General features: G+C 40.8%; 2 protein-coding genes across 5 annotated transcripts in view; one reads left to right on the top strand and one right to left on the bottom strand.

Annotated features, from left to right (window-relative positions):
• Positions 1–1,816: 1,816 nt before the first annotated feature.
• On the bottom strand, positions 1,817–24,542 carry WBP4 (WW domain binding protein 4). Its single transcript, XM_064714075.1, has 10 exons — positions 24,408–24,542; positions 18,437–18,509; positions 16,906–16,968; positions 16,682–16,805; positions 15,674–15,877; positions 14,855–14,910; positions 11,964–12,030; positions 9,853–9,977; positions 8,595–8,824; positions 1,817–6,826 (listed from the first exon to the last, which is right to left on the bottom strand). Coding segments are annotated over exons 1-10 (1,152 nt in total). The 5' UTR covers positions 24,410–24,542; the 3' UTR covers positions 1,817–6,618.
• Positions 24,489–26,567, top strand: part of ELF1 (E74 like ETS transcription factor 1) — an 88,421-nt gene continuing 86,342 nt past the window's right edge. For all 4 annotated transcript variants that reach the window (XM_064714061.1, XM_064714045.1, XM_064714053.1 and 1 more), the window contains exon 1: positions 24,489–24,659. The gene's annotated coding sequence lies outside the window, so the exon portion shown is untranslated. The remainder of the gene's footprint in view (positions 24,660–26,567) is intronic.

Here is a 26,567-nt window from a genome sequence, read left to right as displayed (position 1 = left end):
TCTTGCAGTGCCAACAGACTGGCAATAACTAATATTATCAGCTTATTAATATCTCCTTATTAATAGGAGAATATCCAGCTAACATGGTTATTGAATTACCATGCTCACTATCATTATGCAGTTAAATGCACCAATTAATTTTATTAATTCTATCTCTCAAACATTTCCAAGTTTCTCTTAAATACTTCCTAAAAAATTTAGGATTCTGCTTCCAGGGTTAGTTAGTGTCTATGAAGTTCTTTACTATGAAAATTTATTGAAACACTTAAAAATATGAGCCTTATTTATTTTACTGGAAGACAGTGATATTTCTGCAGGACCTTATGGATATTTGTGATTGAATAATTTCTGTAGCCCTTTCTTGTTGATGGTTTTGTGCAGAGTGATGAGAAGAGGGAAAGCAGACAGCAGTTCCCCTCTTAGTAAATTTTGGATATCCTGAATATAGGTATTGAAATTTAGAAGGCAAGCCCCTTCTGCCAGGCTGGCCCAGGAGATCCTGAAGGGTCTTTGTCCTAAGCTTTTCCTGCAATTGCATATACCTGTGTATGTCAGCCAAATACAGCTATGACAGCTGGGAGAGAGTGGAAACACTTCTACTGGAGGCCACTGCCTGCAATGCTCTGCTTTGCTAAAACCAGATATATTTGCTTCTCCTCATTGAGAACACATTATTTGAACTTGTTTTCTCCAAACTTAAAAAATATTTGAAGCCCGATTTTATTCTGAGCTCTTCCACCCTAGCCTTTCTGCGGGATGGAAGAGCTGCAAGCTGAGAGATTGTGTTTGACCATGGCCTGGCACTTTGTCCTTAAGGAAAGGGTGTGCAGCATAACACTGCTATTTCTGAGGTGCTTTCAGGATGGAATATTTCAGCTTGGGCTTTTTGGTTCCTACAAGCAGTCAGGACTTCCAGCAGCAAAATCAATAGCAGGGAAAATTACACTAACAAAGCATGGGGAAGAAAAGGGAAAACAGTTTCTTGGGAAGAAACAAACAGCACAACAGTGCAAGAGAACGTCCCTCTGCTGGAAACAGCCTTCTCCTGCACTCTCCCTTGTCAAATAGTGTTACAGCAAACAAGCTACCACCCTCTGCCTGGCTTCCCCACAGCTGTCACATCACAGCTCGTGCAAGGCACCAGCTTCACCGCTCTGCAGCTCCTGCTGATTGATAGGAATTGTAGTTCCTGGACCCCTTTCATTTCTCTGCTGAGGTCTCACTCAGCCAGCAGGGAAGCCAGACAAAAGCTGTGTGTGCCTGGAAGCAGCAGCCCTTCCATGGCAGTGCAGAGATGGATGTTCCCCCTCTGCTAAAGGAGGGCAGCCTGGGTGCCTCGCCTCAATTGCTTTCAGTGAGTCATCGAGTGTGCATCTGACTCTCAGAGCGCTGCTCATTGTTCCTAAGGCCAGCAAATACATGAAATACTGAATCACAGTCAGTTATCATCAAAAAGCTCATATATTCAGCTTTATTTTGAATGTTACTAACAGTAACCGCAACAAATCTTAACCTGAACTCAATTAAAAACTTTTAAATAAAAAATTTAAACCCAAGGGTTTTTTTACTCATAATTGATGCACAGAATAAACCAACTTCCAGTTACTGCTTAAGGTGCTACAGGAAGGCACTCAGATATTCTGTTGGTGGCCACAAAATAAAATAATAAAAGTATTCTTTTTAAGAAGCATTTCCATATTTACAGACCTATTTTAGTTTATATTTACCCCAGACTCCATTTTTAACAGAATCTGCACCCCTCAATCTCCCAGGTTGCCCTAAACTCCCTGAACAGATACACAATGGTACAAACACAGATTGTTCAAATGAAAGCTTTATTCAATATTTCCATATAAATTCCACTTCAAGAGCTTGCAATATTTTATAATTGCAACTGAGAAGAGAAACCAGCTGTTTAACTTTGCAGACTTACTTAAAAACTAAAACAAACGCTTTTCAATCACCCCAAGCAAGCCATTAAAATCCACTGTCTCCAGTCCATGGTCTGTAAAACACTGTCTGCTGGTTTTTAACAGGCTATTTATGGTTTTACAGGTAAAATCAAATCTGCTTTAGAATCCTGGGAATTCCCCAAATTCTCCAGGAATCTCTGAAATCTGGTTCTCTGGAAATCCTCTTGGGCAAATTTAGCCTTTTGTGAGATCATAATGTGCAACACTTTCTGCTTTGTATGGAAACTTTAATTCAAGTTCTATCCTGAAACATTTCACAAAACTAAACCTGCTAATCACACAAATAGTTAACACAAATTCTAAGTTAAATTATTTAGCAGGTAGAAGGTAGGAGCACTTAAGAGGTAGATAGAAGAGAGACTGAAGAGGTCTGGCTGACAGAACCCAAGGGTTGCCACAGCTGACAGCTTTTGTACCAACAAGCAAAAGGATCTAAGGGCTGCAAACCCTGTGCAAGGAATGGAATCTGTCATGGAAAAGGAATTATCAAGGAAATCAAAAGAGCACATGTAAAGTCTTGAAACAGCTTGTGTGTTGTTGGAAAGCGGACAGGGCTCTTCAGGGCACAGTGCAAAAGGCAGCAGAATCGCTCCTGGGAGCCGGGACCCGGACACACAGCGGCTACAGGAGAACACGAAGCTTTCTGGGAATCTCAGCAGAGCAGGGGAGAAGTGAAGGTGGACAACAGAAACACGGCACAGCGGTGATAGACTGGAGGAAGACAATTCAAGGAAGACAGCAATAATAAAGAAAGTACTAAAAAAGCGGAGACACAACTCAAAAAACAAATAAAAGAAACCAAGCAGCATGAAATTGTTTTTTACTCCCTTTCTGAGATGCCCAGATTTGCACTGAAATAAAATTTCTTTCAGGGAAGAAAAAAGAAAAAGGGGAAATACTTATACATGCACAAGTTAGTGAATTTAACTCAGATCCATGTCATGATCTCCCCAGCCGTCCCACTTCTAAAACTGAATACTGGAACTGGAGGATGCTGCAGGCACAAATTTTATCTATAAGGGTGTCAAATTTTATCTACGAGGGTCACTTTCCTATTAGGAAAGTGTGGATTTCAATCTACAAATCCTCAGGTGAAGGATTAAAATGCATTTTAGCCTAAATAGGAACAAGGGTTATTCTATAACATGGGTAAAATTGAGCAGTCTCTGCACAGCTCCTGGCATAGCAAATGCTCAACAAAACAATTTTTCTATTTTCCATATATGCAATATCCCCAACTTCAGGCAGGCTCTGCTGTAAAAACACACACGAGTCTTATGCTGTGAAGCTGCCTTTCTAAGCTGACAGGGTGGATGAAAACATGAGGCAAGGAAAGAAAAATACAGAGCAGTGAATTGACTGGCTCAAAACCACACAGAAGAAATCATCATCATCAGAAATTGCAATGAGTGCCCCCTGCTCTCTGGCTCTCCTCATATTGCTCATAATGCTTATGACATCACATAAAACCAAAGGTGTAGTCAAAGAGCTGGCAATAAAAACAGGCAAGCAGATAAAAACACTGTCTGATAGAAAATAGATCAGCCAGAAAAGACAACTCTTGGCTGAAACAGCAAAAGGAACGTTCCTTTGTCAAAAGCCAGCACAGCCCAAAGAAGGGTTAGCAGATGAGGAGTGTAATAGTGGCAGTACCTAGAGGGCTCCTATAGCAAATTCCAAAAGCAAAAGAGTTTGCAGGGATCTAGGACAGAAGGGAGGGAAATCTGTGCAAAACAGATGTCCTGGAAAAGCAATGTCTGCCTTAAATCTCACACAAGACAATGTTTTTGTGTAGAGCAGAAAATATTTGGTTTAGATACACAGTAAGGAAATTGAATGACAGCACGGTGCAAAATTAAACAATGGTTTAGAATATATCAAAACTCAACTGGCCTTTTTTATAACTTACACTTAAGAACAAAGAATTAACTGGTCTCTGACTTTCAGAGGTAGTGGAGAGCAAAGTGCTGTATTTCTTTGTGAAATGCAGGCTTTAAAAGTCACATCAGCTAAAACCACACGTATGGTATTTAAACTAACTTTACTAGCTGTAAGCAAAGAAAGCTTTCAATCTTTTTTCCTAATGTTCTGGTTTGTCTACTTAATACAATACAAAGACCTTTGGCTCATATTACAACTAACAGCAGCTCCACAAGGAAAGAAGTTTTGAGCACTCATTTTCAGATGTCTTTAAACATCTGCTTGAAAGATTTAGTTACAGGTATCTTAAATTGCTGCCTGTGACCATTTCAAAGTGACAAAGCATTTTAAAGGAAAGATGCTAATATTTGGGGAACCTCACTAAAAGAGGAAAGCTATCCTCCTCAGAGGGCATTAAAAGTGGAACCTACAAGAAAACTCTATACTATTTGATAAAACTGTACTAATAAACAAAAACAACTTCTCAGAAATCATAATGAAATGCATATACTTTGCAGTAACAGAAGGAGGATGAGTACAGCAGTACAAAAAAATGTCTAAGAAAATAAAGAATTGTGCTTGAAAGGAAAGCATGACCAGCTGGTAAGTCAGCAGCTGGCAAAAGCAAAGGAGCAGAAAGAACAGTGCTAAGTCACTGGTAACGGTGCCCATGGCCGACAGTGTGTGAGGTCATGTGAAAAGCAAATGAGGTTTAGGGAAGTATCAAGAGTTACTTCCAATATGCTAAGAACTACTGGTGATATCATGCATGGCCTTAATCAAGGTGAACTAGCCCAGGGAAATCCATCTAGGCAAGTGTAGTCCAGGCAGACACAGGCTGGAATGGGTGAAGAGAAGCACTGGTGGGACACTGAAGATCCTGTCACACAGGGATGCTGTTTATGATTTCAAAGAGAGAAGATGTGATGGATTCAAGATGAAGGAAAGCAACTTAGCAGGACTTGTGTAAATTGGAAGAGCAAACTGGCCACAAACACAAGAAAACTTCAAGTTAGAGCAGGCTCCCAGAGTAATGCACAAGCAAGAACAAACCCTAAAATATCTGTTTAAGAAACCCTCATCTGGGAGTACATGTCATACATTCCTGCATCTCAGAATTTGAAGCATCCTGCATGTGTCCTGCATCTCTAAATAATAATCCAGGGTCAGATATTACAGTAAACTTTCCAATTTATCAGAACAAACATCAGCCAAATTACATCAACCCTGAGGAAGCCAAGAAAACACATGGGATTAAATACAATAACTAATTCTCTTCTAAGAATAGAAAAAAGAACTTCAACTTTCACTGTAACACAGAATAAACCAGATTCCCTATCCTGCACTCCTTTCTCAATTGATCCAACAGATTAATAGTTGTTTTCTCAAAAACATTCAAGCTCAGCAGTTACCAACTCTATGTTGCTGGACTCTTGGCAACTGCCTTAGCTGCATTCCTTTTTTGTTCTTGACTGAGACTCTCCTGAACAAAACACTGTGAGCTTTAAGATTAGAGACATAGTTTTTAACAGACCTTTCTGGTTCACTGTTTGATGGCTAAAGAAGCAAGGAGTGCAGCTATATTCTGACACAGACAATGAATCCTGGTGATGCTAATGCAGACCAATCCCACCAAGTAGGACAATCCTTAAGAACATGTCCAAGTCATCTTGGACTCTACAGCCATCAGCTCTGCTGATCTTTTGGTTTCCTCCCCTGTGGTAATGAGAATGATGAAACTTCAACACACTTAGGCCCTCTCAACTTATCCAACACTGCAACCATAAAACACACACTTCTTACCAACAGAAAAAACACAACCACCTCAAAAATGGTCGCGTATGCTGTAGCAGGGCCAAGTCTCTAAAGTATTTTTTCATTAAAATATCAGGCAAGTGGTTTTTTGCTAGGAAATAGACAAAAAGAAAGCAAGACTAAAAAAGAAAACTTGGTAAGTAAAAGGAAGGAAAAATTCAAGTAGACAACAAAGCAGGAGACAGGAAGATATCACAGAAATGTCTACTCCAACAGGGGTGGCTCTGGTGCTGTGACTACAGGTTAGGATTGATCAGAGTTAAATCTTCTGCAGAGGTTTAATACATTTACCATGCACATACACAAATAATTTTTCAGAACATCATTTGGAATGGGTGGCACTGATGTGACTAACTCTTCTAAAAACAGCTTCTAAATGATCAGTTTGAAATGCTGGCAGTCTCACCACCCACTCTTTTGCAAGCGATCAGACAAAGGTTAGTAAGCACAATATTTTACTTGTTAGTGGAGAAACTACACCACATAAACAATCTTGGGGGATGATTTTACTCTCTAGTATATTCTGTTGTTCCAGTTCCTCTATGAAAATAAAAGGTCTGCTTCATTTTTGTCAGATTAAGGATTACTGCATTCTCACATACTTAGAAAAGGAGTAAAAAACCCTTATGAAATGTATTTAAAACAGCATACACAGAGCAAATAGAACTTGGATGGCATGGTTACAATAAAGAATACATGTATGTACAATATTGCATAAGTAATTTCACACAAACTTCCATTCCAAAACCAATCACATCAAAATAAAATAAAAAAATATTAAACTCACGTATGCTTTATTACCTATAAATCCTTAACTTCTATCCAACACTTTCTTTATAAAAGCCTGTTGAAAATATTATACTTTTGATTCACTCTAGCTTAAACAGAATCTAAAATGATTTGTTAAGTATTACTGATCACTTAGTCTTTGTCTTAAGTTTCTAGATTTTCCATTTTCAAATTTCCTCTTCTTAAACATGGGCACCCCTTCTGTCAGGTCTCCAAGGGAGGTGACTGTCTTCTCTTTAAATATGACTGTTTCCTCTTCTGGATCCTCTAGCACTGGGGCTGCTACATTGTCACTCTCTGTACTTGGAAGCTCCAGGTCCACTTTTTCACTGGAAGAAGAGAGGAAAATATAGAAGGGTTAATCTACATGCAGAAAGCAACATGGTGTACTGCAGTCAGCAACAGCTATTTTTATTTGACAAAACAGCTTTGAGCTAGATGCAGTCTTGTAGTTATCAACATGACAGGCATCAAGAAAAAACACCCATGTTCTTTGTTTCTTCTGCGTGGGCTGCCATAAAAAGTAACAAACGAATACCTCATTCTGTACAGAACTTCTAGCATGGCCCAAGCACTCACTCTGCCGACAGTCCTGCAAGAGGTAACAGGGCTGTATGGCTGTACAGGTAAGACTATTGAAAGATGGGAGACAGTGAGTAGTAGCAGGGCTCACTGCCAGAACACCACTGAGTTGTTTGCCTCAAGTGTCCATTCTGAAGGGACTGCATGGCAGAAGAGTGACAGCTTACCAAATCAGACAGCGATCCTAAGCTGGGAGAGGCAGCTTTGGAGGGCAGGATCACAGCCAATAATGATCCAAACAAATCAGAGACAACAACTAAAAATGACCTATCAATTTTAAGGGGTCAGCAGCAAAACACTGTGTTCCACAAGGATAACCCGTGGCACAAACATATGACGAAGAAGAAGAACCAAAGAGCTGGCAGAGAGTTACCTAAATCACAGGTATTGCACCAGTACAACACTGCTGCAGAGATATTGGCCAATCCACACACGAATACTTCTGTTCCTACTGAGTGTTAGCCTGATGTCAGCTCGTGTACTACACCCAGTCTGAGGTTCCATGCTTCTAGGAAGACATGGATCTGGTTCAAGCACCCAAATAGGAGCCACAAGAATGATGGCAAGTCAAGAAAATGTGATTGTTGTAGTATCCCAAAAGTGTAAACTTTCTGGAAGTGGTTGACACTGTTCCTAGACTGAATTTAAATAATGACCAACTGCATTTGTCTCATTGACACATGTGCTCATCTCAAGCCTGTCTGTTGATGTACAGACTGATCTATCAGGTTCAGTGGCTGAAAGCACTTTTTACTACACAGTGCTTTCCAAAAACCCAAAAGAATTTTTCAGCTCAGGAGTCAAGGAGCAGTTTAGCTGGTGCAATCAGGAGGTGTTACGTGAACATTATCATCTCCAAGAAGTGCATCAGCGCTTAATTTAGTATGAACACTGTCGGAGCTCTACCTGCTCAATAACATTGAAGAAAGGAGAAGGTATAAGGGGAAAGACTCTTTTCACTCTCCAAAACCTATTTTTGCCAGACTCCTTGAGGAACCCCCAAGAAGAAGCTGACAATAAAAGAGCATACTTCACAAGGAAGAAACAAAAGATCCACCACAGGCATTATGCAGACAAACAAAACAACCCTTCTGATCAGATGCACTTCATGAAAACATCTGCAGTTCATTGGTCTGACATGGGGGAGAGAGAGAGAGAGAGATCATAGGAACTCCTGGGGCAGCTGAATCAGTTTGTTGAAGGAGATGATGTAAGGAACATAAGCTCAGAGTAACAACATTTGAATATTTGATACTCAGCCTTTGAAAAAACAGTGCAAGTCTATGATTCTTAAATCACTTCAATTTACTTTGTACTCATGGTGAACTTGTACACAAAACCCAAAACACCACCTCTGTCTGCAATAGAGAACTATTACTTAAAATAATCATTGTGAAAAGAATTGTATTTGGGCAATATTTCCAGTCACAGTTGTGCTAATTCTGCCAGAATTCAGAGGAAGAAGCTTCAGTTCTTGCAAACAACATTATGAAAGTATGGTAAAAAGATACTCACCCTGCTTCTTCTTCTTGTTCTTCCCCTACTTCTTTAAGTGCTTTCCATTTTCCATAAGGGTTGGCCATGTTAGATCCATCACTAGAGCTTTCTTGGGAAGCTGATGTAGTCTCCTCTTTATCCGTGGTTTCTTCTGACTTGACTTCTCGCCATTTCCCATAAGGGCTTAACTTTTTAGCTTTGGGAGATTTTTTCCCTTCCTCCGATTCCTCACCATTATCTCCTTTCCTCTAAAGAGGAAAAAACCCATCTTAAGCAAAAATGCCTAAATAAAAACATAATGTAGCTTTATTTTACATCTTTTATTTGCTACTATTATTATCTACTATTCATGCTTTTCAACCAAGAGGTACTTGAAGCAATAAATTCATATTGCAATATGTAGTCTGTAGATTTACAAACTTTTCTTCTTGAGTTTTATAGATGAAAAATATATCTTTAATGTCACAAGAAATTAAAGCAGGAAAATCCCATCTACCAAGGCTGAAGTGAGAAAACTTACAAACTCACTTGGAAAACAAAGCTTAGCATATCTTAAAATAAAGATGAAAAATTTCAAATACAACTTCCTCTACATGCAAATGCACACACACATTGCTAATACCTGGTAGCAGTTTGTAATGATGCACAGTGATACAAAAGTATGTGTTTTACAATGAATACCTGTCTATGAATACATTTTGTATTTAAATTGCCTGTGTCTGTTCTGAATTACCAGCTTCAGTGAAACCATCCAGCTCAAGCAGAGACATTATCAGATGTTTTATCTCAAGTTTTAATGTATGTTTAAAATATGTAATTGATACAGATTTTGTACTATGTGCTATGTTTTTTCTCAATTTAATAAGGAAAATACAACCATTTCATTTCCAGTCCAAAGTATTCCCTGAAGGTCTACTGGCAGTCACATTTACCAATGAAAGGTTGAAGTCATCCTCACACTGAAATCTAAACCATTTTGTGGATTATTTCAGAGAGATGACAGTGACCTTTCTCAGAAAACATCACATGTCTTGTAGAATTCAAGGTACTTCTGGTGTGTTGCAGAAAAGATCATGCTTTCTATTCTGGAACAATGCCACTAATGAGCCAAATAACTGAATAAAGATTCATTTAATTAAGAAGTGCAAAATTTTACTTTCAGTCACACATTTTAATCTCATTTCAATAAGTACAGCCTACCACAAATCATCAAAGATTCAGTTATAATTTTCTAGTATAAGATCATGTATGCAAAATAAATCTGAGGAAAACTTACCTTGAAGTTTGTTTCTGAACTCTCTTCTTCATTCTCACTGTCTTCTGAGTCTGATTCAGATGCTGTTTCTGCAGGCTTGTCACTTGAAGATGAAACAAAACCAGCCGGTTTCTCCCATGTGGATACTGTCCAAGACATTTGAACAACCACATTATTTATGCTTCTTGTTTTGATCTCTTATTGCTTTGACAACATAACCTTTCAGAAGCAGTGCTGCCTTATGCAAAAATACAGCAAATAATTTAGCAAAAAGCTTTTGCCTTTGTTTGGTACATTTGTTTTAATAACCATAATCAGAAAGATAACATTTCTTCCCAGCAGAGACACAGTCAGGACAGCTGAGTTCACTGTTGATAAAACTTGTTTTAATTAGCTCTTACAAAAAACATCACACACAGTGAACTGTGACCCACAAGACTGTGGTCCCTCTCATCCTTACACAGGAGAGAAAAATAAATTAACTGCCCTGTAGATGTGCCTATTTGATTTGAGCTGTTCATTGATTACAAGGACAGGATAAAGTAAAGAATGATAACTGCAAGCTTCAAGTCTCCAGGCAGCTAAACCCTTTTCTAGTGCTACTTTTCTTAGTAATGTTAGGTCTCTAATTAAAAGAGCTCTCAAGCAAACAAGGAAATACAAACATCAATCTGAAAAGATATGGAAGTATGTACACGATATGCACATACACATATGGCCTCATTTTCAATTTAAAAGCAGTATTGCAGTACATACACTGAGAAGAAATACTCAAATAAAAGTTGACTAAATGGTCTTAAAACTGATTTTAGTAAGAATACGGCAAAAGTACCCCAACTTTCAGTCTATAATTTTATATAAGCTTTCAGATGTAAAAAAACCCTGTTTTTTTTCCTAACTGCAAACAATACAACATGTAGGTGCCTAGATGTATCTTGAAGAAATGAAGATGTAAGAAACTGGCAATGAATGGATTTGCATGAACAGCACAGTCTCTTAAGGGTACTGCTGTAACTGAGCAAGCCCACTTTCCCAGGTGCCACATAAAGAGTGCAGTAGGTGCAGCCTCCCAGCCTGGTAGCACCAAGCCTGGAGCCACCAGTCCCTTAAGTTCTGTGACTGACATGAGACACTTACAAGTATTTATATCAGTTAAAAATTTGTCTTGTTGTTAGAGGATGGGATTACTGTTAACAGAACAGAGAAGCAATTTTCAAGCACTCCCAAGACACGCACTTACAGCTATATAAAAGTGGATATATCAATTTGAAATCTCAAAAGCCAAAATTCTGCCAAATGTGATGACTAGTAACATATTCTTCAGAAGTGTCATATGGCCATGAAGTATTTAAAAGAACAGCAAACATAGGCAAAAATGGATGTGAACTTGAAAGGCAATGTTTAAAAATAACCAACATCTCCTTTCCCTTTCAAAAGAAATTGCAAATCTTTTGGGCAGGGGAGTGGCCCAATGAAAAACTGAAAGGTTTTGGATTAGTTTTATTGGTTGGGTTTTTTTGGTTGGTTTTTTTTTTTTTTTTCCCCTATTCTTGGCATCATTAGCAATGCCACTTCATACCCAACTGCAGAAGGAAAACTCATAGCTAGCAAAAAAATCACTTGCTCTCCAGAGAGGCATCATTGACCTTAAAATTATTCAAATAGATTTAGAAAACAGATGCTATTCTGAGGAAGTTTCCACAAAGTTCCCCATGTAGGGAGAAAAAAGTGGAATAGTAGTAGAAGGTAAGATTCTTGACTTTCTTATCAACGCTACGTCAGCAAGAGGAAAAGTTTGGAGGGGATTCTTAGTCAGTTCTACATGCTCATTACACAAAATCCTGCCTTCTTCTGGTTTCCAAATTGTAATTTCAATATGTATGCAGTAAAGACAGATGCCTAATTTAGAATTATGAGTTGAATGTCCAAAAAAACCTCTGAAGCAAAAACATATGCACACTGACAAGGCAGCCAGAAAGCCAGTACTGACTTAAGCAACTATTTTATTCTAACTAAAACAGCAGCTTCAAAAATACAGAACTTAGTGAAAAATTCAGCTATTGCAAAACAAAAAAATAAGTTTTTCTGAAAACCCTCTCTCCCGACGCAGTGTTTAAGAAGAAAGTACTTACCTCCAGTTTGTGTGTTATAGTAATAGGTATGACCATCTTCAGTGACACCTTCCACCCACTCTGCTCCCTAGGAAAAAGATACAGGAGCTCATGAAAAAAAGTTTTCAGGATCAGCCAATGCATCATTTATGAGTCTATTCAACCCTTGAGTACTTTTTGTCTGTGACCACCTTACTGGTTTAAAGCTTGAATCCCTAATGTTGTTAGAGAGTATTCCCTCTGACTCCAATGAGATGGAATTCCATAACTTAAAATACTGCAAATGCACCTACACAATTATTTCTCAAACAGTAGATAATTAGTATGAGGCTGCATAATAACTGTTACCATACTGTTTGAATTTTTATATGGGCCATTATTTTACGTGTTTGGGTTTTCTCAAAGTATTCACCCCTGAGGCTGTAATTTCCTATTTGTGTCATTCTCTTTAGTGAAGACTGCTGAAAAAATTCTCTGGGACTTAGGTCTTTGTGAGGGCTACAGAAAACTAGTACCAATAAACTGTATCACAAATTAAATATACACAAACAAATAAAAATTTATCCCAAACCAGAAAATTACAACAGATAATTATAGAATCAAACTTTGCATGCAAACAATTTAACTTCTTTACTAAAGCATCAATTTCTACAATGCACTTTTTTCCCCTACTGGTTAATAAATAAACATGAAATGTGACCGAAATTGCTGGTATATCTTTGTGAGTATGTAATTTTTTTTCAGAATCAGTTACAGCTATATAATCAGTCATTACACATGTCCTAACATCTTCCTTAAGAAAACAGTTTTCATCCCTTCTTATGCACACAACTACCTCCCTGCTCCTTAAGTTCCAATACTGCCAGCTCTGTGTTGGGAAACTTCACCATGTATTATTCTGGTATTAATAAATGCATAGATGTATACAGAGATACACAGACAGGTTTTTGTATACCTATACATTTGCTTAATACTCTCGTTAAAACTTTGGGGTTTTTTTAATAAAAGCACAATACAGTCAGAAGGTAAAGCTCTTGCACCCACTCTGTAAACACAAAATATTGTACTGATAGTTTCAGAGCAGGCAAAGGCAGAAAAGCCTTCAGAATCATGCTTTCTCAAGGTTTTGCCCTCAGAAGTTTAAGTGCGTTTTGACAAAAGAAGCAAAAGGAAAGTTTATTTTAAGGATAAAGAGGCCAAAAACATATGACCCATCTCTTTTTTTTATGAATTAGATCCAGAGCATTTGTAGACCTGTTGGTTGGAGGTTTTCAGCCAATACTGACACTGGGCACACTGAGTGTGACCTCAATGCTGAGAAGCACACTGTCAGTCTAACTGGTTACAGGCAGCCTTCAACATGCCCCTTCATGTCCTCCCCACCTCTTACCAAGTCTGAGCAAAACCTAACATGCTGTAAAGCCAGGAGGGCTCCTGGCACAATGTACTGCAAGTATGCCCTTTAATTTCTGGGCAGTGAGTCCTAGTCCTTGCTAGAGATCTGGAATGTTCCCAATATCCTTAGCTCAGACTAAATAAGGGAGCAATCAAATGCTTGTTTTTAGCGATAGCGAAAATAACTCAAGACAGGACGAAGTCACTGAGCAGGGTGAGGGAGGAATGGCAAAATACAGAAATACAGCTGTGTGGTGTTAGAGATACTGGGGGCTGAAGGTGTGTGCTTCTGATATGGCTAGGATGAACTAACTTCAAATTGATGCCAAGAAGGGAGTGCCTTCTCACCCCCAATCTACTCTACCCACATTGGCATTTTTCCTGATTATTCAGAATGCTGATAGCAAGGGAATAAGTCTCCAAAGCACTAACCTAAACTCTGATGCCTTCACTGCCTGAACTAGGTCACTGTCAGGGTAAATATGTACCAAGGACCATACAAGATTAGTTTTAGGACCACATCTTTCAGTGGAAGGCTACAGTAAGACTGACTTTACATATTGCAATGTTATGCATTGACTGGAAAGATAAAGTAGAAGTGCTGATTAACAAGTTGTGCAAAACCACAGGACGAGGGAATCAGAAAGCCAGAGTAGCACGCAATGTAATGATACAGAGCTACAGAATATCAAGCACTCTGAAAATACCAGGGTCTTTTGAACTCTAGAGTAAAATCCAACATTGGCAAACCCAACAGAATTGACCTCACATTAAAGTGTATATATGACACCGATCTTGAAAACTGGGAAACATGACATCACAGGAGTGTTGGAAACATCCCGTTTTTAATGCTGAGCAGCACAAAAATCCTGGAGTGGTAAGTATCATGGGAAAACCCATTAATCATACTAAGAATTTTTTCTGCCTTTGGACTATTCTACAAGTTTTTCTGTACCTCAAATAAGGAAAATTAAGTAATGTACTAAATGACTAATTTTGCTGAATAATCGCTTGCATATAGGTTCCATAATTGTAAGAACCCCAGTAAAACACAATTTATTATGTAACTGTATCATAAAACAAACACAAAAACATGGGCATTCTTTTTTTTTTCAACTACTACAATGCAGTCTCATTGTTGCCTTAGATAAAGGAAGCTTAACTACTCCAGCTGTGTAATGTTTAGTTTTTATAATTACATTTCATTCAAAAAAGGTTTAACAGAATTTATTCAGAATTTCCCAAAAGCTTTCCATTTTATGGGTTGAAGCATAAAATAAATATATTCTGCAGGAACCCAACCATCACTAATTACTTCTCTTCCCTTGACAGAGAAATTAGCCAAATAGAATTTCTGTAGAAAAACTGCAGTTTATCATAAAAGATTTTACATATTCAAATTATATTTTCCTAACTTTAAAGGGCAAAAAATTCATCTTCCTCAATCAGATGACTTGCAAATTGCTTACATTATTTAAGTGTTTTCAAGCTCAAAAAACTATTAATAATTTGATTACCGTTTGCGAGTTTTGAGAGTTGCCCTGGAATCCTTTCGGTTTCTCCCACTGTGATTCTTAAAAAACAAAAGCATATTTCACCCATTTCACATCATTCAATTTCATTTATATTTAATAATCTTTACTAAAAACAGATCTAAAGGATATGACACTGCAGCATGCACACATATAAACAAATTATATAAATATATATACACCATGCTGGAATATGAATAATCCTTGACCTAACTGTGGTAGGAACAATAAACCAAAGTATCATAATTACAGCTGGCTTTACTGGAGCTAACAACCCTCCAGACTCTATTACTATGCCTGATACAGAGATATGGGAATTTTAGTTTAAAAAAAAAAAGAAATTATGAAAGACTACAGTAATACTAATGTTAATCCTTAAATTTATAAGAAACATTTTGTAATATTCTCATTAATCATAAAAGAAGGTTGCTTTTATATTCTAAAGTAAATCACAACATGAAGCTCCTCAAGAGAAGTCAGTTAGATAAATCCTGTGAATGTGGAAAGACACAATGAGTTTATTTCACATCCCTGATCACAAAGCTTCTTCAGGAAGAACACTGCTATCTTTGTGTACTTAACCCCTGGCAGGCTAAACGTTTCCAGAAACTGGAATTACTGTATTCTTCCATTATTAATCAACAGTAAAACCAGTCTGAAATTCTGCATACCCAAGTCTCAAATGCTGTATACCAAAACTCCATCTACATGTTCACATTTTAACTAACAGCATACTACCAAAAGAGCAGAGAAGTAAAAAAAAAATGCAGATAATATCTGCACTTGCTCCTCAATAGCTTTTACCTCCAGTTTTTGTGTTGTAGTAGTATGTATAGCCTTCGGGAGATAATCCTTGCACCCACTCCTTCGTTTCAGTTTTTGAGGCATCCTGAGGTGTCTTTTTTTTCTTTTCTTTCTTTTCCTTCTTCTCTTTCTTTTCTTTCTTTGCTTTAGTTTCCACTGTGTTACTCTGTGTTTTACTCTGTGTTGAACTGGAACCTACATCATCTTGGAGAAAAAAAATCCTTGAAAAAAGAGTACTATTCTGAACTTAAATATTAGTCACTCTTGCACAACAGAAAAAAGGAAACTTTGTTCTTATGAGTATTCTCACTAATGAGTGAAAATCATTAATGAGTGAAAATCACTCCTAGCAGGTGCACTTAAAAGACTATATTAAAAGAACCATGCTTTTTACCACTACTATAGCATCATAACAATAACAATGTCCAAATTTAAAATAATGAGTTAGAAAGAGAAAAATCATTAGGACCAATGAGCTCTAATTGAACAACAAAAGAGAAAATAAAAGAGTTATGAAAAAGCTGCTCTAAGGGCCTGAAACTACAAACTTGTTTTTAAAGGACAACACGTCTTCAATGTCCTTTCAAAGGTCCTTGTTGGGCTGCAAGCTGACTACAAGATTCTCATCTCCACTGTTTCACACCAGTGGGAACCCAGCCTCTCCTACTCATGAGAACTTTTGCCTCCAACTGGCAAAAGTGAAACATAAAATTAACCAAAGGAAGCTGCACTGCTGATTCAAAGCACCAACTACAGTCTAATTTTCTGTTAACACATTGTTTACTTTTTCTACTCCAAATCTGATTGTTCCATGGATCAGGGGATATCATAGCTATAATACTCTGTACTGTAATTTCTACTGCTGGCAATTTGCAGACTCCATTTTTTTAAATGAGCAACAGTCCTGGAGGCCTTCTCTCTCGCTCCTAAACCTAATTTAAGACAAAACTTTCCTATTCAATATTCTTTCAATTCTGTCTTTAATCTTCTGGCAGCTATATGAACTACCTGGCTTAATTCCAAGCCTTTTCATGTCCTCTTGATATGCTTTCATGGCAGCCTCCTCCATTGCTGCAAATTCTTTTGACATGTTTTCTTCTTCTTTTGCCTTTTCCAAGCTTTTCTTCTTAATCTAAAACAAAACAAAAAAACCCCAAGAGAATAAATTAAACCAATCTGATAATGAAAAAGAGCAAAAATAAGCATTTGTGCAATTAAGATATTTGAGTTACCTCACTAATTCTCTTTGCCACATTTTCTTTATGATTCTTTCCTCTTTCATGAAAATCAATGCTCTTCAAAGCAAGAAAAAAACCAAGAAAAGTAATATGTATTATACAATTTTAAAACAGTTAATTTTAGTTACTTAAAATTTAGTTGGACTAATTTTAGTTGAACAAGCCTAAGTGTAACCTGTTCTGAGAAGACTTACAGCAAACACTACAGCTCTAAAATGGCTACAGGAATAAAGGAACACTGAGAAACATTCAACAGAGAAATTATAAAATCTCATAGTATTTGATTCTATGAGTAATCTCATAGATACTATGAGATTACTATGAGTAATCTCATAGTATTAGAATAAGATCCTTTATTTTTTCAAATAATACTGCTCAACACACATGTTAGAGACAAATAACAGGGAATCTGGGTTCCCTCTTCATGCTGTCCTTCAGGATTCTATCATCTTTCTCTATTCTCATGCAAACTTTTAAAAACCACATGGGTTGTTTAGAGTTCCAAGTATTAGCTACTGCTCTTTATTACATTATGCTGCACTTCAGAAATATCTCATGAATTTAAACTAGTCTGCAGGTTCAAAAATCTGAAAAAGAGAGAGAGAAGGACGAAAAGGCAAAGTGGGTGAGTTGGATAACTAAGGATAACAGAAGAGTCTGCAAGGCAAAAAGCTGCCAGAAAGACTGACACCAGGAGCTGGAAGGAGTTCAGAAGCTCAGGTACAACAGTGGTAGTCCTCATGTGGTTCTCACATAAAAACATCTGTGCATTTGGGTGTCAGATGCCTAAGCCTGACCTTTGCACAAACTGATGTGCAGAGGATGCACATCCCAGGATGATTCATCTCGTTTAGAGACAGACTTTATAAATTGCTCAAATCCCTCCCTTGACATGTATTTCTCTTCACTTACTCTTGCAGATACCTGCAGTTCATGTGAGCTAATTAAGTATCTTACTGTAAGCCAGAGGAAGCTCAGCTCTAGGAATACCCCTGGCATCCAGTCAGGAATGCAAAATCTACTGCTAAGGAAGACACCAATGTGTCTAGTAGTCTGCAAAAGGCATCTGCAGGTCTGAAACACCTTTCTGTAACCCAGTAATGCTTCTGTGGGCTGTGTGAAATGAAAGAAACCTGCTTTAGGAGCTCAGAGCACTGGCTGTACTGTGCCTACCACATACAAACAGTACAGATGCCAGGTTTTGCTTTCTACTTGCACATGAAAGCGAAGGACAGGCACAGAGAGTTTCAAGACAGACCAAATGTTAAGTTACAGAACTCGAAGAATAAGCAGGGTCAGATATTTAGTCCCTATCTGTACTGCCAAGGAGAGCAGCAGACACCATCTTGTATGTGAGTATCTGGTTCTCATGCAATATATTTTAAGCACTACATGTACTACAAAGGCATTATTATAGAACAAATTGCATGCATCAAGAGACTAGTATCAAAAAGTGATGTTTAAAGCCTGTAATTCAAATTCCTAATGTTTCAAATAATGGACATAGTATGGTAGACCATCATACAGGTCTGTTGTCTGCTATCCAGCACTTGCAGTAATCGCAGAATTTTTTAGGCTGAGATTTCCAGTAATCGGCCCTGGGGAAAGAAAAAAAAAGATGTATAATCTGAAACAATAACCAAAGCCACAGGTTTTCATATATATTTATATATATCTTCAGAAACTAAATTTAGTCTTCATTGGGTGATTAAATACTAAGAGTTTGGTTGGTTTTTTTTAAACCAAGTCTACCAAGAGTAGCTGTATTAACAACTGTGTCTCATAAAGCACAGTCTCAGTTCAGTATTGGGATTTTGACCATCTGACCTCCAAAAACTGCAGAATTTTTACAACTGAGGCAGTGCTGTAAGAACCAGAAACACAAGACAAAGCAAGCCAGAGATAAACAAGCAGCTCTAGGTACCCCATTTAAACATGGAACTGTCAGAAAAGTGCAACTTGCACTGTTTTTCATAAAAATGCTGGATACTGTACACAGTGAACTCAGCAACACAAAGGTGCAGCTCTGGACAACGCTGAGCTACTGTGGGGAGTGAATCCCAGACCAGATTCTGACCTGTGGGGTCACAGACACAGCAGTAAATTGTTTGGATGTTTCAGTGTAAAAAAGTAGGAATTTCTGACCCATGTAATTAGATAAGCAAGGAAACTTGGGGAAAACTCTTCAGAACTGAAAAGTTAGTATATCAATGTACTTAACAATAAAACCAACAACCTCCAATGACTGTTCATCAAAAACTGCTTTCTAATGCCAGATGAGACTTATGTATAAGCAATTCTATGTCTCATTGGCTTGCAGCAACAGACACAATGCTTTGGTTCACCAGAACACATTTGAACAACAGACTTCTACATTTTTAAGTTAAAATGACAAAGAATGAGGGACAAAATTAAAAAAAATATTCTCAATTACACTGATAACATCAGAAAATTTGAATCTTGGCCTTTTGTCTGAAGACCACTGTACAAAATTCAAGGACAATACTTCCTGATATTCAATAAAACCAAAACTTCTTCCATGCACAACAAAAGCACCCTCAATCCTTATGATATGTGTGAGCAGTTCTTTAATTACAGAAACAGACCTGACCAACTCAACTCCTACAATTGAAGCAGATATTAAAATGCATTTTCCCCACCAGTGTTTCACACAAAAATGCAAATGCCAAGAGGCTATGATTATTTGAAAGTGTAAGTAAGTCTAAGTACAAAGGATGTACTCTGCAAAAATGTATCAACGTATAAGCAACGGCATGGTTAGCAATGCACAGCTTTTCAAGCAATTTCCTGGAAATCTAGAAAGAAGCAGCTGGGCTTTCCCCGATTTAAACAGAAATTCGCTCATCCCTAAATGGTGTATTTTAGAACTGTGTGATTACTTAATCACACATTTAATTAAAAGGGGTTTTTTGAGACTTACACCCAAACATACCGAGGCAAAGCCCAAGAAATCTAATGCTCTGGCTGGTAAACCAGCTGAGTGGGAGGGAAAAATTCAAAGCTAAGAAATACCTTAAGATCTCTTTTCCTGCTTGAGCTATAAATTGTCTCTAAACCCTTTGACATCATCTACAATAAATTTCCAGCTAAATGCAGGGTTAAACTTCCTACAGCAATGGACCAATTTTGACAGAAAACATAAACTAAAAAAAGCCTCATTGCATGTTTTGGGTGTGCAAGAACCTCTGCCTTCTTCCAAGTTTAACCTAAGACAGGAGGCTCTTTCTCTTCAACAGAATCAAATGTGCTAAAATTAAGACTGCACAGCTGCACCCACCACAAGTCAAGACCTGAGAATTTGACAAGCCGTATTTTCACAGCTCTGTTTTACACCGATTTCTATCCTAAAGGCTGCTGGCCACCACATCTGTTTCAAACCACTGCAGCAATACATAGAGTAATCACTCTGGGGAACCTGAGGGCACACCTGTGACTTCAGTACAAATCCACATCTTGATAGAAGTCTTTTAGTTTCATCTCCTATTGGTTTTCATAAAAGCCTCTTTCTACTGTTGCAAATAAAATAAATGTAAATGGTAGTGTGCACAGCTATCCTAAGAACCTTAAATCCTGCACTTCATGATTAATGAAATTAATTGTGTAACTTATGATCTCAATTCTGTAGCTTATGACCATAAATCTTATATACCGATTAATTCTCTTAAAATTTTTCCACTTGAGTTCACACCACTGCAAAAAAAGAGCAAGCTCAGCTGAAATGTCCATGAAATAACACCTGCCACTGTAACAACAGCAGAACCTGAAAAGTTGCAGCGGTGCTGCAATGAGGGCAAACCAAAGAAGAATATTTGGAAAGGAGCAGCAACTGAAGTGAAACCCCACTTTATCGAGGTGCTACAAGTTCTTCATGGACTCCAGTCACAATTCACATCCATGACAATTTTTCAAGTCTGTGATTGTTTCATCAATCTGACAAATACAGGCTTGAGAGTAAACTAGTAGAAAGGTTTTTTATTCTTGAATAATTGTGTACAAATAATGGGAAACAGCTATTTTATAAAGTCATTGCAGTCAAAATAGTACAGCTTTTAAGACTCCTTGTCTTCTGACAGAAGTTAAGGTTGATTCTTGTTCTCATGTCCACAGCTGGGCCAGCCTCCTAAGGACTAGAACATTGGCCAGCTGGCCAGCACCAGTACAACTCCCTTTCTCCCTTTTAGTAAAACAAGGAGACAGAATAGAGTACATCACGTCTGTGTGGTTCAGGTTTAGCACTGCACACATTTTGCCAGGTGTGGCTCCCAAAAGGGACTTGGTGACAGAGGCCCAGAGAGAGGTGCCAGTTTTACTGTGAAGCTCTAACTCAGCACAAGGTTCTGGTTCTCTTTGGAGCCCAACTTTCCCGAGCTGGCTGAGCAAGCTGATTTGGCAGCCTGCTGCCAGGGAACAGGGCAGCACCAATACAGATGGGCACTGGAAACCTCTGGGCAAACTGCTGTAGACCCAATCAGACTTGGAAATCCCACAATAACTCACAACCAATTTGTGTCCCCCCAAGAACAGCGATCTTCTTTCAACTTTTACTGGTCATACCACTCAGAAGAAGAATGTACAACATTTTAGGGGGCTAAAGGAAAAGGAAGGAAAAGGAGGACATGAACACGAAGCTAGTTTTTTGGAACTCGTGAGACGACAAACTCTTGGCTGCAAACAGCAGACTGGAAATTGATCAATGTTAAAAATATTTTCAGATTTCTGAAACTAATTTAAAACATCAGAGTGAACAAGAATACAAGAAAGAACAAGTAGCAACTCTGCATTTACAATGCCTGTTATTTGCCATTCCAAAAGATATTAAAATGATGAAACTCAGAGAGAAAGCACTGAAACTCAGGTACTGATACTCTGCACAATGCATTTCTCGAGCCAGGAGAATGACACAGCCCGTGCTGCAGTGACCAGGTTACACATCCCAGGGCAGTGTTTGGGAGTATGCCAAAAGGACACGTTCAGAAGTAACCTGCAGAGTAACTCACGTATTACAGTCCAGGGCTCTGAACTCTCAACCTGCAGGCTGCTTCTCCTCACAAGTTACTGCACCAGTAATGTTTCAACAGGTGGTGCAAACAGCTTTCCTTACACAGGGAAGCTTACAAACCCTCATAAAGTAGCTATCTTGGGCTGAGACAGCTTTGCCAAACTTTATCTGGAGATTGGGCCAGAGGATTTAGTTCCTACCATGTACTGAAATCAAGAGGGAAAGAGAAACAACTGGTTTAGGTGGTTCTGAACACAATGAAAAAGAATTTTATTGTACAAACAAAATCTGGAAGCATTTGCTTTGAATAGCTCTGTTCTAAAACATCTGACTTGAAATCTGGCAGGGATGCAGGGGGTTTGTATCAGGGGTAAAAAATGTGATCTGTCCAAATCAGAAGCCCTCAGGGGTAAAAAACAGAATACGTGGGCTCAGCAGACTTCTTTGGTTTGAGTATCTAAAACCTCCAAACACTTTACAAGAATGTAACATCTTAGAGCTTTCTGCAAGTTTGAGCACTAAAGGGCTGCTATGTGCATCGTCACGTGTGTGAGTAAGATTCAAGTTCTTGAGTACACAAGCAAATTAATTCAGGGTAGATATTGCAGCTGTTCTGTAACAGCCAGTCAAAAGGATAGAATCTGTTATTATTTCTGAACACTATTTGAAATACTGCATACTTCTGAACAAAAGTAACACTTCTGTAACAGAAAGAAGTAGAAAAAAAACAAAAGAAAAAAAAAGAATTCCATGTCTCTCACAACAGACCCTCCTCACACATGTCTGCTTCTTTTTAACATTATATTAGCCCCCTGTGAACTACATACAAATTACAATAGCCAATGGAAAACTGAGTCTGCAGGGGCTGCTCAGCCTGACCTGTATTCACATGAATTTGCTTTGCCAGACCTCTTTTCAAAATTGTAACTTACAGAATCACAGAATCATTAAGGCTGGAAAATATCTTTAAGGTCATTGAGCCCAACTCTTAGCCCAGCACTGCAAAATCCACCACTGAACCGTGTCCCTAAGTGACACATCTATGTGTCTTTTAGCTACCTCCAGGGATGGTGACTCAACCACTTCCAATGCCACAAACACTTTCAACATACAAGAATGCACAAAGATATCAGGGAAGGCAGCCTTCTGCATGTATGGAGCTGCAGTTCTCTGGGTCATCTCCTCTAACTTCAGTTGCCTAAACAGTGAGGTAGAGTTGTCTCACTTCTCCCTGTCAATAGATGGAAACTGTCATCTCACAACCAGCACACTTTGCATCTGAAAGAGACACTTGAGAAGCATGTTGAACTCCTTAGGTGTATGTTTCATCCTTATACAGGGAACCTAAAATGAACTGTCTGAGCCAGCTTTCAAAAGTTAAATATCTGAAGTCAGGGATATCTCCTGAGAGCAGAGGTCTGCTGCTGTAGATGCAGACAAAGGATATGGGCTATGTCAGGAAGAATGCGATAAGAATTAGAAGAGAGGAAAAAACCAGCAACACAAATTGGGTCAGGAATCTGTTCAGGTATAATTTTAGCAACAACTAAAATTAAGAACGCTGCTGTACCTAGCATCAGTCTGCAAGGCAGGCTCACACAGCTCACCATCAAGTACTGCCCCATAGACAGACCTCTAGAGAAGTTTTGATCACATCAAGATTCTTTTTTTTCAGTAGGGAAGTTAGGATATTTTGAAAAGCAACAGAAACAAGCAGATAGAAACACCGTTCTATGCCCCTGTCACCTAATAAAGACAGCAGCTTGGATTTTTACACATCCTTGTCCCCAAAACAATACCTGTTAATACCTGTGGTCAGGTATTAACACAAATTTTCTAATTAAAGGCTTCAAGTAGTTAAGACTGCCCAGGTAAAACCAAGGCACAGACAATTTTCTTCCTCACGCTTCGCCCAGAACCAAAGGCGGCAAAGGAGGCCGCCAGGTGGGGGGACCTGGGACAGGGAGCGAGGGAGGCCAGGGGGGACGGAGAGAGGGGCAGGAGGGAGTGCAGGGGACAGGGAGGGAGAGAAAGGGTACAGAGAGGGGGTGCAGGGCGAGGAGCCACGGCCCCCACCCCGCTCTGAGGGACACCGAGTGCCCATGCCTGGCTCCGAGGGACGCCGAGTGCCCCCTGCCTGGCTCTAAGGGACGCCGAGTGTCCCACCGGCGTGAGGCGAAGCTGCCCGGCCTGTGCTGGGGCGATAAGAGCAAGGCAGCGCAGCAAAAACAAACAACCTGGATCGAGCGGCAGGCCAGACGGGAGCAAAGGGACCGGAGCGACAGTGAAACACCTCACTCAGCGGGCCGGGGGTCGCCGGCCACAGCCGAGGCACGGCAGCAGCCCCTCTGGCCCCGAGCTCCCCACGGCCTGCGGAGCCCCGGCCTGGCCCCCGCACCACACGCCACCAGCCCTGCCCGAGCCCGGCTCGCAGGGCGGGGGGCTGTGCCCGCTCCCTCCCGGCCCCGGCACTCACATCGCCGCTCCCCCGGCAGCTCGCCGCGCCGCTGCCCTGCGCTCCCCTCCGCTCGCCGCGCCGCTGGGCTGCGATGGGGCGGTGCCGGCAGAGGGAGGGAGCGCGGCGACGGGAGCCGGGAGGGCTCAAGCCGCGCTCTCCTCCCCGCCCTTCTCCACCTCCTGCCCTCACCCGCTCCTCCTCCCTCGTCCCAGAGGAGGCGAGCGCTCAGCGGGAGCCGCCCGGACCGGGAGAAGGAGCCGCGGCCGCTCGGTGAGTGCCGCCCGCCGCCCGCGTCCCGCGCTCGGGAGCACCGGGAGGCTCAGCCGCCTCCCCTACGGTGGGGAGAGACACCGTGGACCACGGGTTCGAGCCCCACCGCCGGCAGCGCCCCGTGCCAGACAGTCCCTGCCCCGCGGCACCCATGGGAGATGAAAGGTGTGGGGAGAAGGGCGGTGACAGGGTGCGAAGGGGGCCGGGGAGGCAGCGGGCCCCGGCCGGGCGGCGGAGCGCGCCCTGGGGCGGCGGCCAGAGGAGCCCCGTCCCGCCGGGCGCCGCTGCCAACTTTCTGGGAGTTCGGCGGCGCGTGTGTCGGGAGGGCTCCGCTGCGTGCCAGCTTCACCTCCTCCCTCTCCCCACTGCCCCCGGCACCACCGCCCTGCCCTCCCTCTGTCCCTGCCTGCCTCCCTCCCGGCCGCCCGCCGTCGTGGGGCAGGAGAGGGGGGCCGAGGGCCGGCGCCGTGCCGGGGCGGGGGGACGGGGAGGACACGGTCACGCTCGGGCGTCCCCGGCACATCAGCCCCGGATCGCCTCCTCCGCTGCTTCCCCCACGTATAAAACTCACCCCGGGCTGATGTTCCACCGCACACCGTCACCCCCTCCCTCCCCCTCCGCCCTGTCCTGTGTGACTGATCTCCCCACGGTTCTGCGAAAAAAGTCGTGTTAATTCACCGGCTGCAGCTGGCAGCCTGTTTGCTACAGTCACGCACAGGGGTGGAGGAGAAGCCTGCGGAGTGAGTCATGGCTGTAAGAGGCCCTCCAGTTGTTTATGGCAAAAACAGGGGGTGGCTCATTCAACATGTGGGAAATACGGGGAGTAAGAGTTGCCTCGATCCATCCTGCGAGGACAGGGCAGTGGTACCTGTGCCGAGCAACCCCTGCCCCAGCTCGCTGTCGAGCTGCCTGAGAAAGGAGGTGGGGAGGTTGCCTTTTCCTCTCGCAAGGAGGGCTTGCGGTCAAACTGTCATAGCTAGCTGCAGGAGTTTTGCATTTGTCAGCATTTCCACTATAAGTGTACTTTTTATGTAGTTCACAACATGGCTATAAATATGCGCCCTGGGTTGAAATTTGGTTGATGGCATCTTCTCCATCTAAGCAACTTTTGAAATTATTCTGCGTGGATGCTAAGTGGAAATCCATGGAAAATTCCGGGTTTTTTATGTTTCTTTCAACTTTAAAGTTTAGCTGCTTACACACATGGACTCATTTATAGCTGTTGGTCCAAAAAACTTCCACCCCCCTTCAGTATGTTAAATTGGGGAATAGTTTAAAGGCTTTATCTCAGTAGGCATTGGTCATTAATTAGTGCAGCAGAGACTCTTACACGGTCCCTGCTACCTCGAGTGAGGGCACCCAGATACAAAAGGGACACGGGACACTGTGTGTCCTCGCAGCTCTAACCCCCAAGTGCTAGGGCAATTCCAATGCCTCGGCACCACAGACAAGAAGCTGGTGTTAAAATCAAGGCAGAATATGCTAACTTCCCTCCCTGGGATTTTTTTTTCTTTTTTTCTCTCTTTTTTTTTTTTTTTTTTTTTTTTTTTAAGCGTGTCCTTTCAATTGCTGCTTCTGAGATAGGGAACAAGACCAGTATTTGGGAGCTTTCGTTTTGTGTACCTCTGTATACGCGCTGGGTCTGGATCCCGTGAAACATGCCTGCCACCCAGTGGATGTCGCTGATCTCTATACATTCCATACATTTACCGCCTCTCCCCTGAGCCCAGCCCTACCCCGCCGATAAGTTTGCAAAGCAAAGTGCTCAGGATGCGGGGCTCACCTGCCCTCCTCGGAGCTGTGCCCGAGGATGGTGTGACAGGATGTGCCAGCATCCTTCCCGGCCAGCTCGGGACATGACAACGTGTCCCCCAAGGTGTAGCAGCTCTCTGGCTGGGCAGCAGTGAC

The sequence above is a fragment of the Zonotrichia leucophrys genome, chromosome 1 (assembly GCF_028769735.1).
Source record: "Zonotrichia leucophrys gambelii isolate GWCS_2022_RI chromosome 1, RI_Zleu_2.0, whole genome shotgun sequence".
NCBI classification, from domain to species: Eukaryota; Metazoa; Chordata; class Aves; order Passeriformes; family Passerellidae; genus Zonotrichia; species Zonotrichia leucophrys.
Note: the sequence above shows the minus strand (reverse complement) of the source record. Positions and strands in the feature narration are given on the sequence as shown.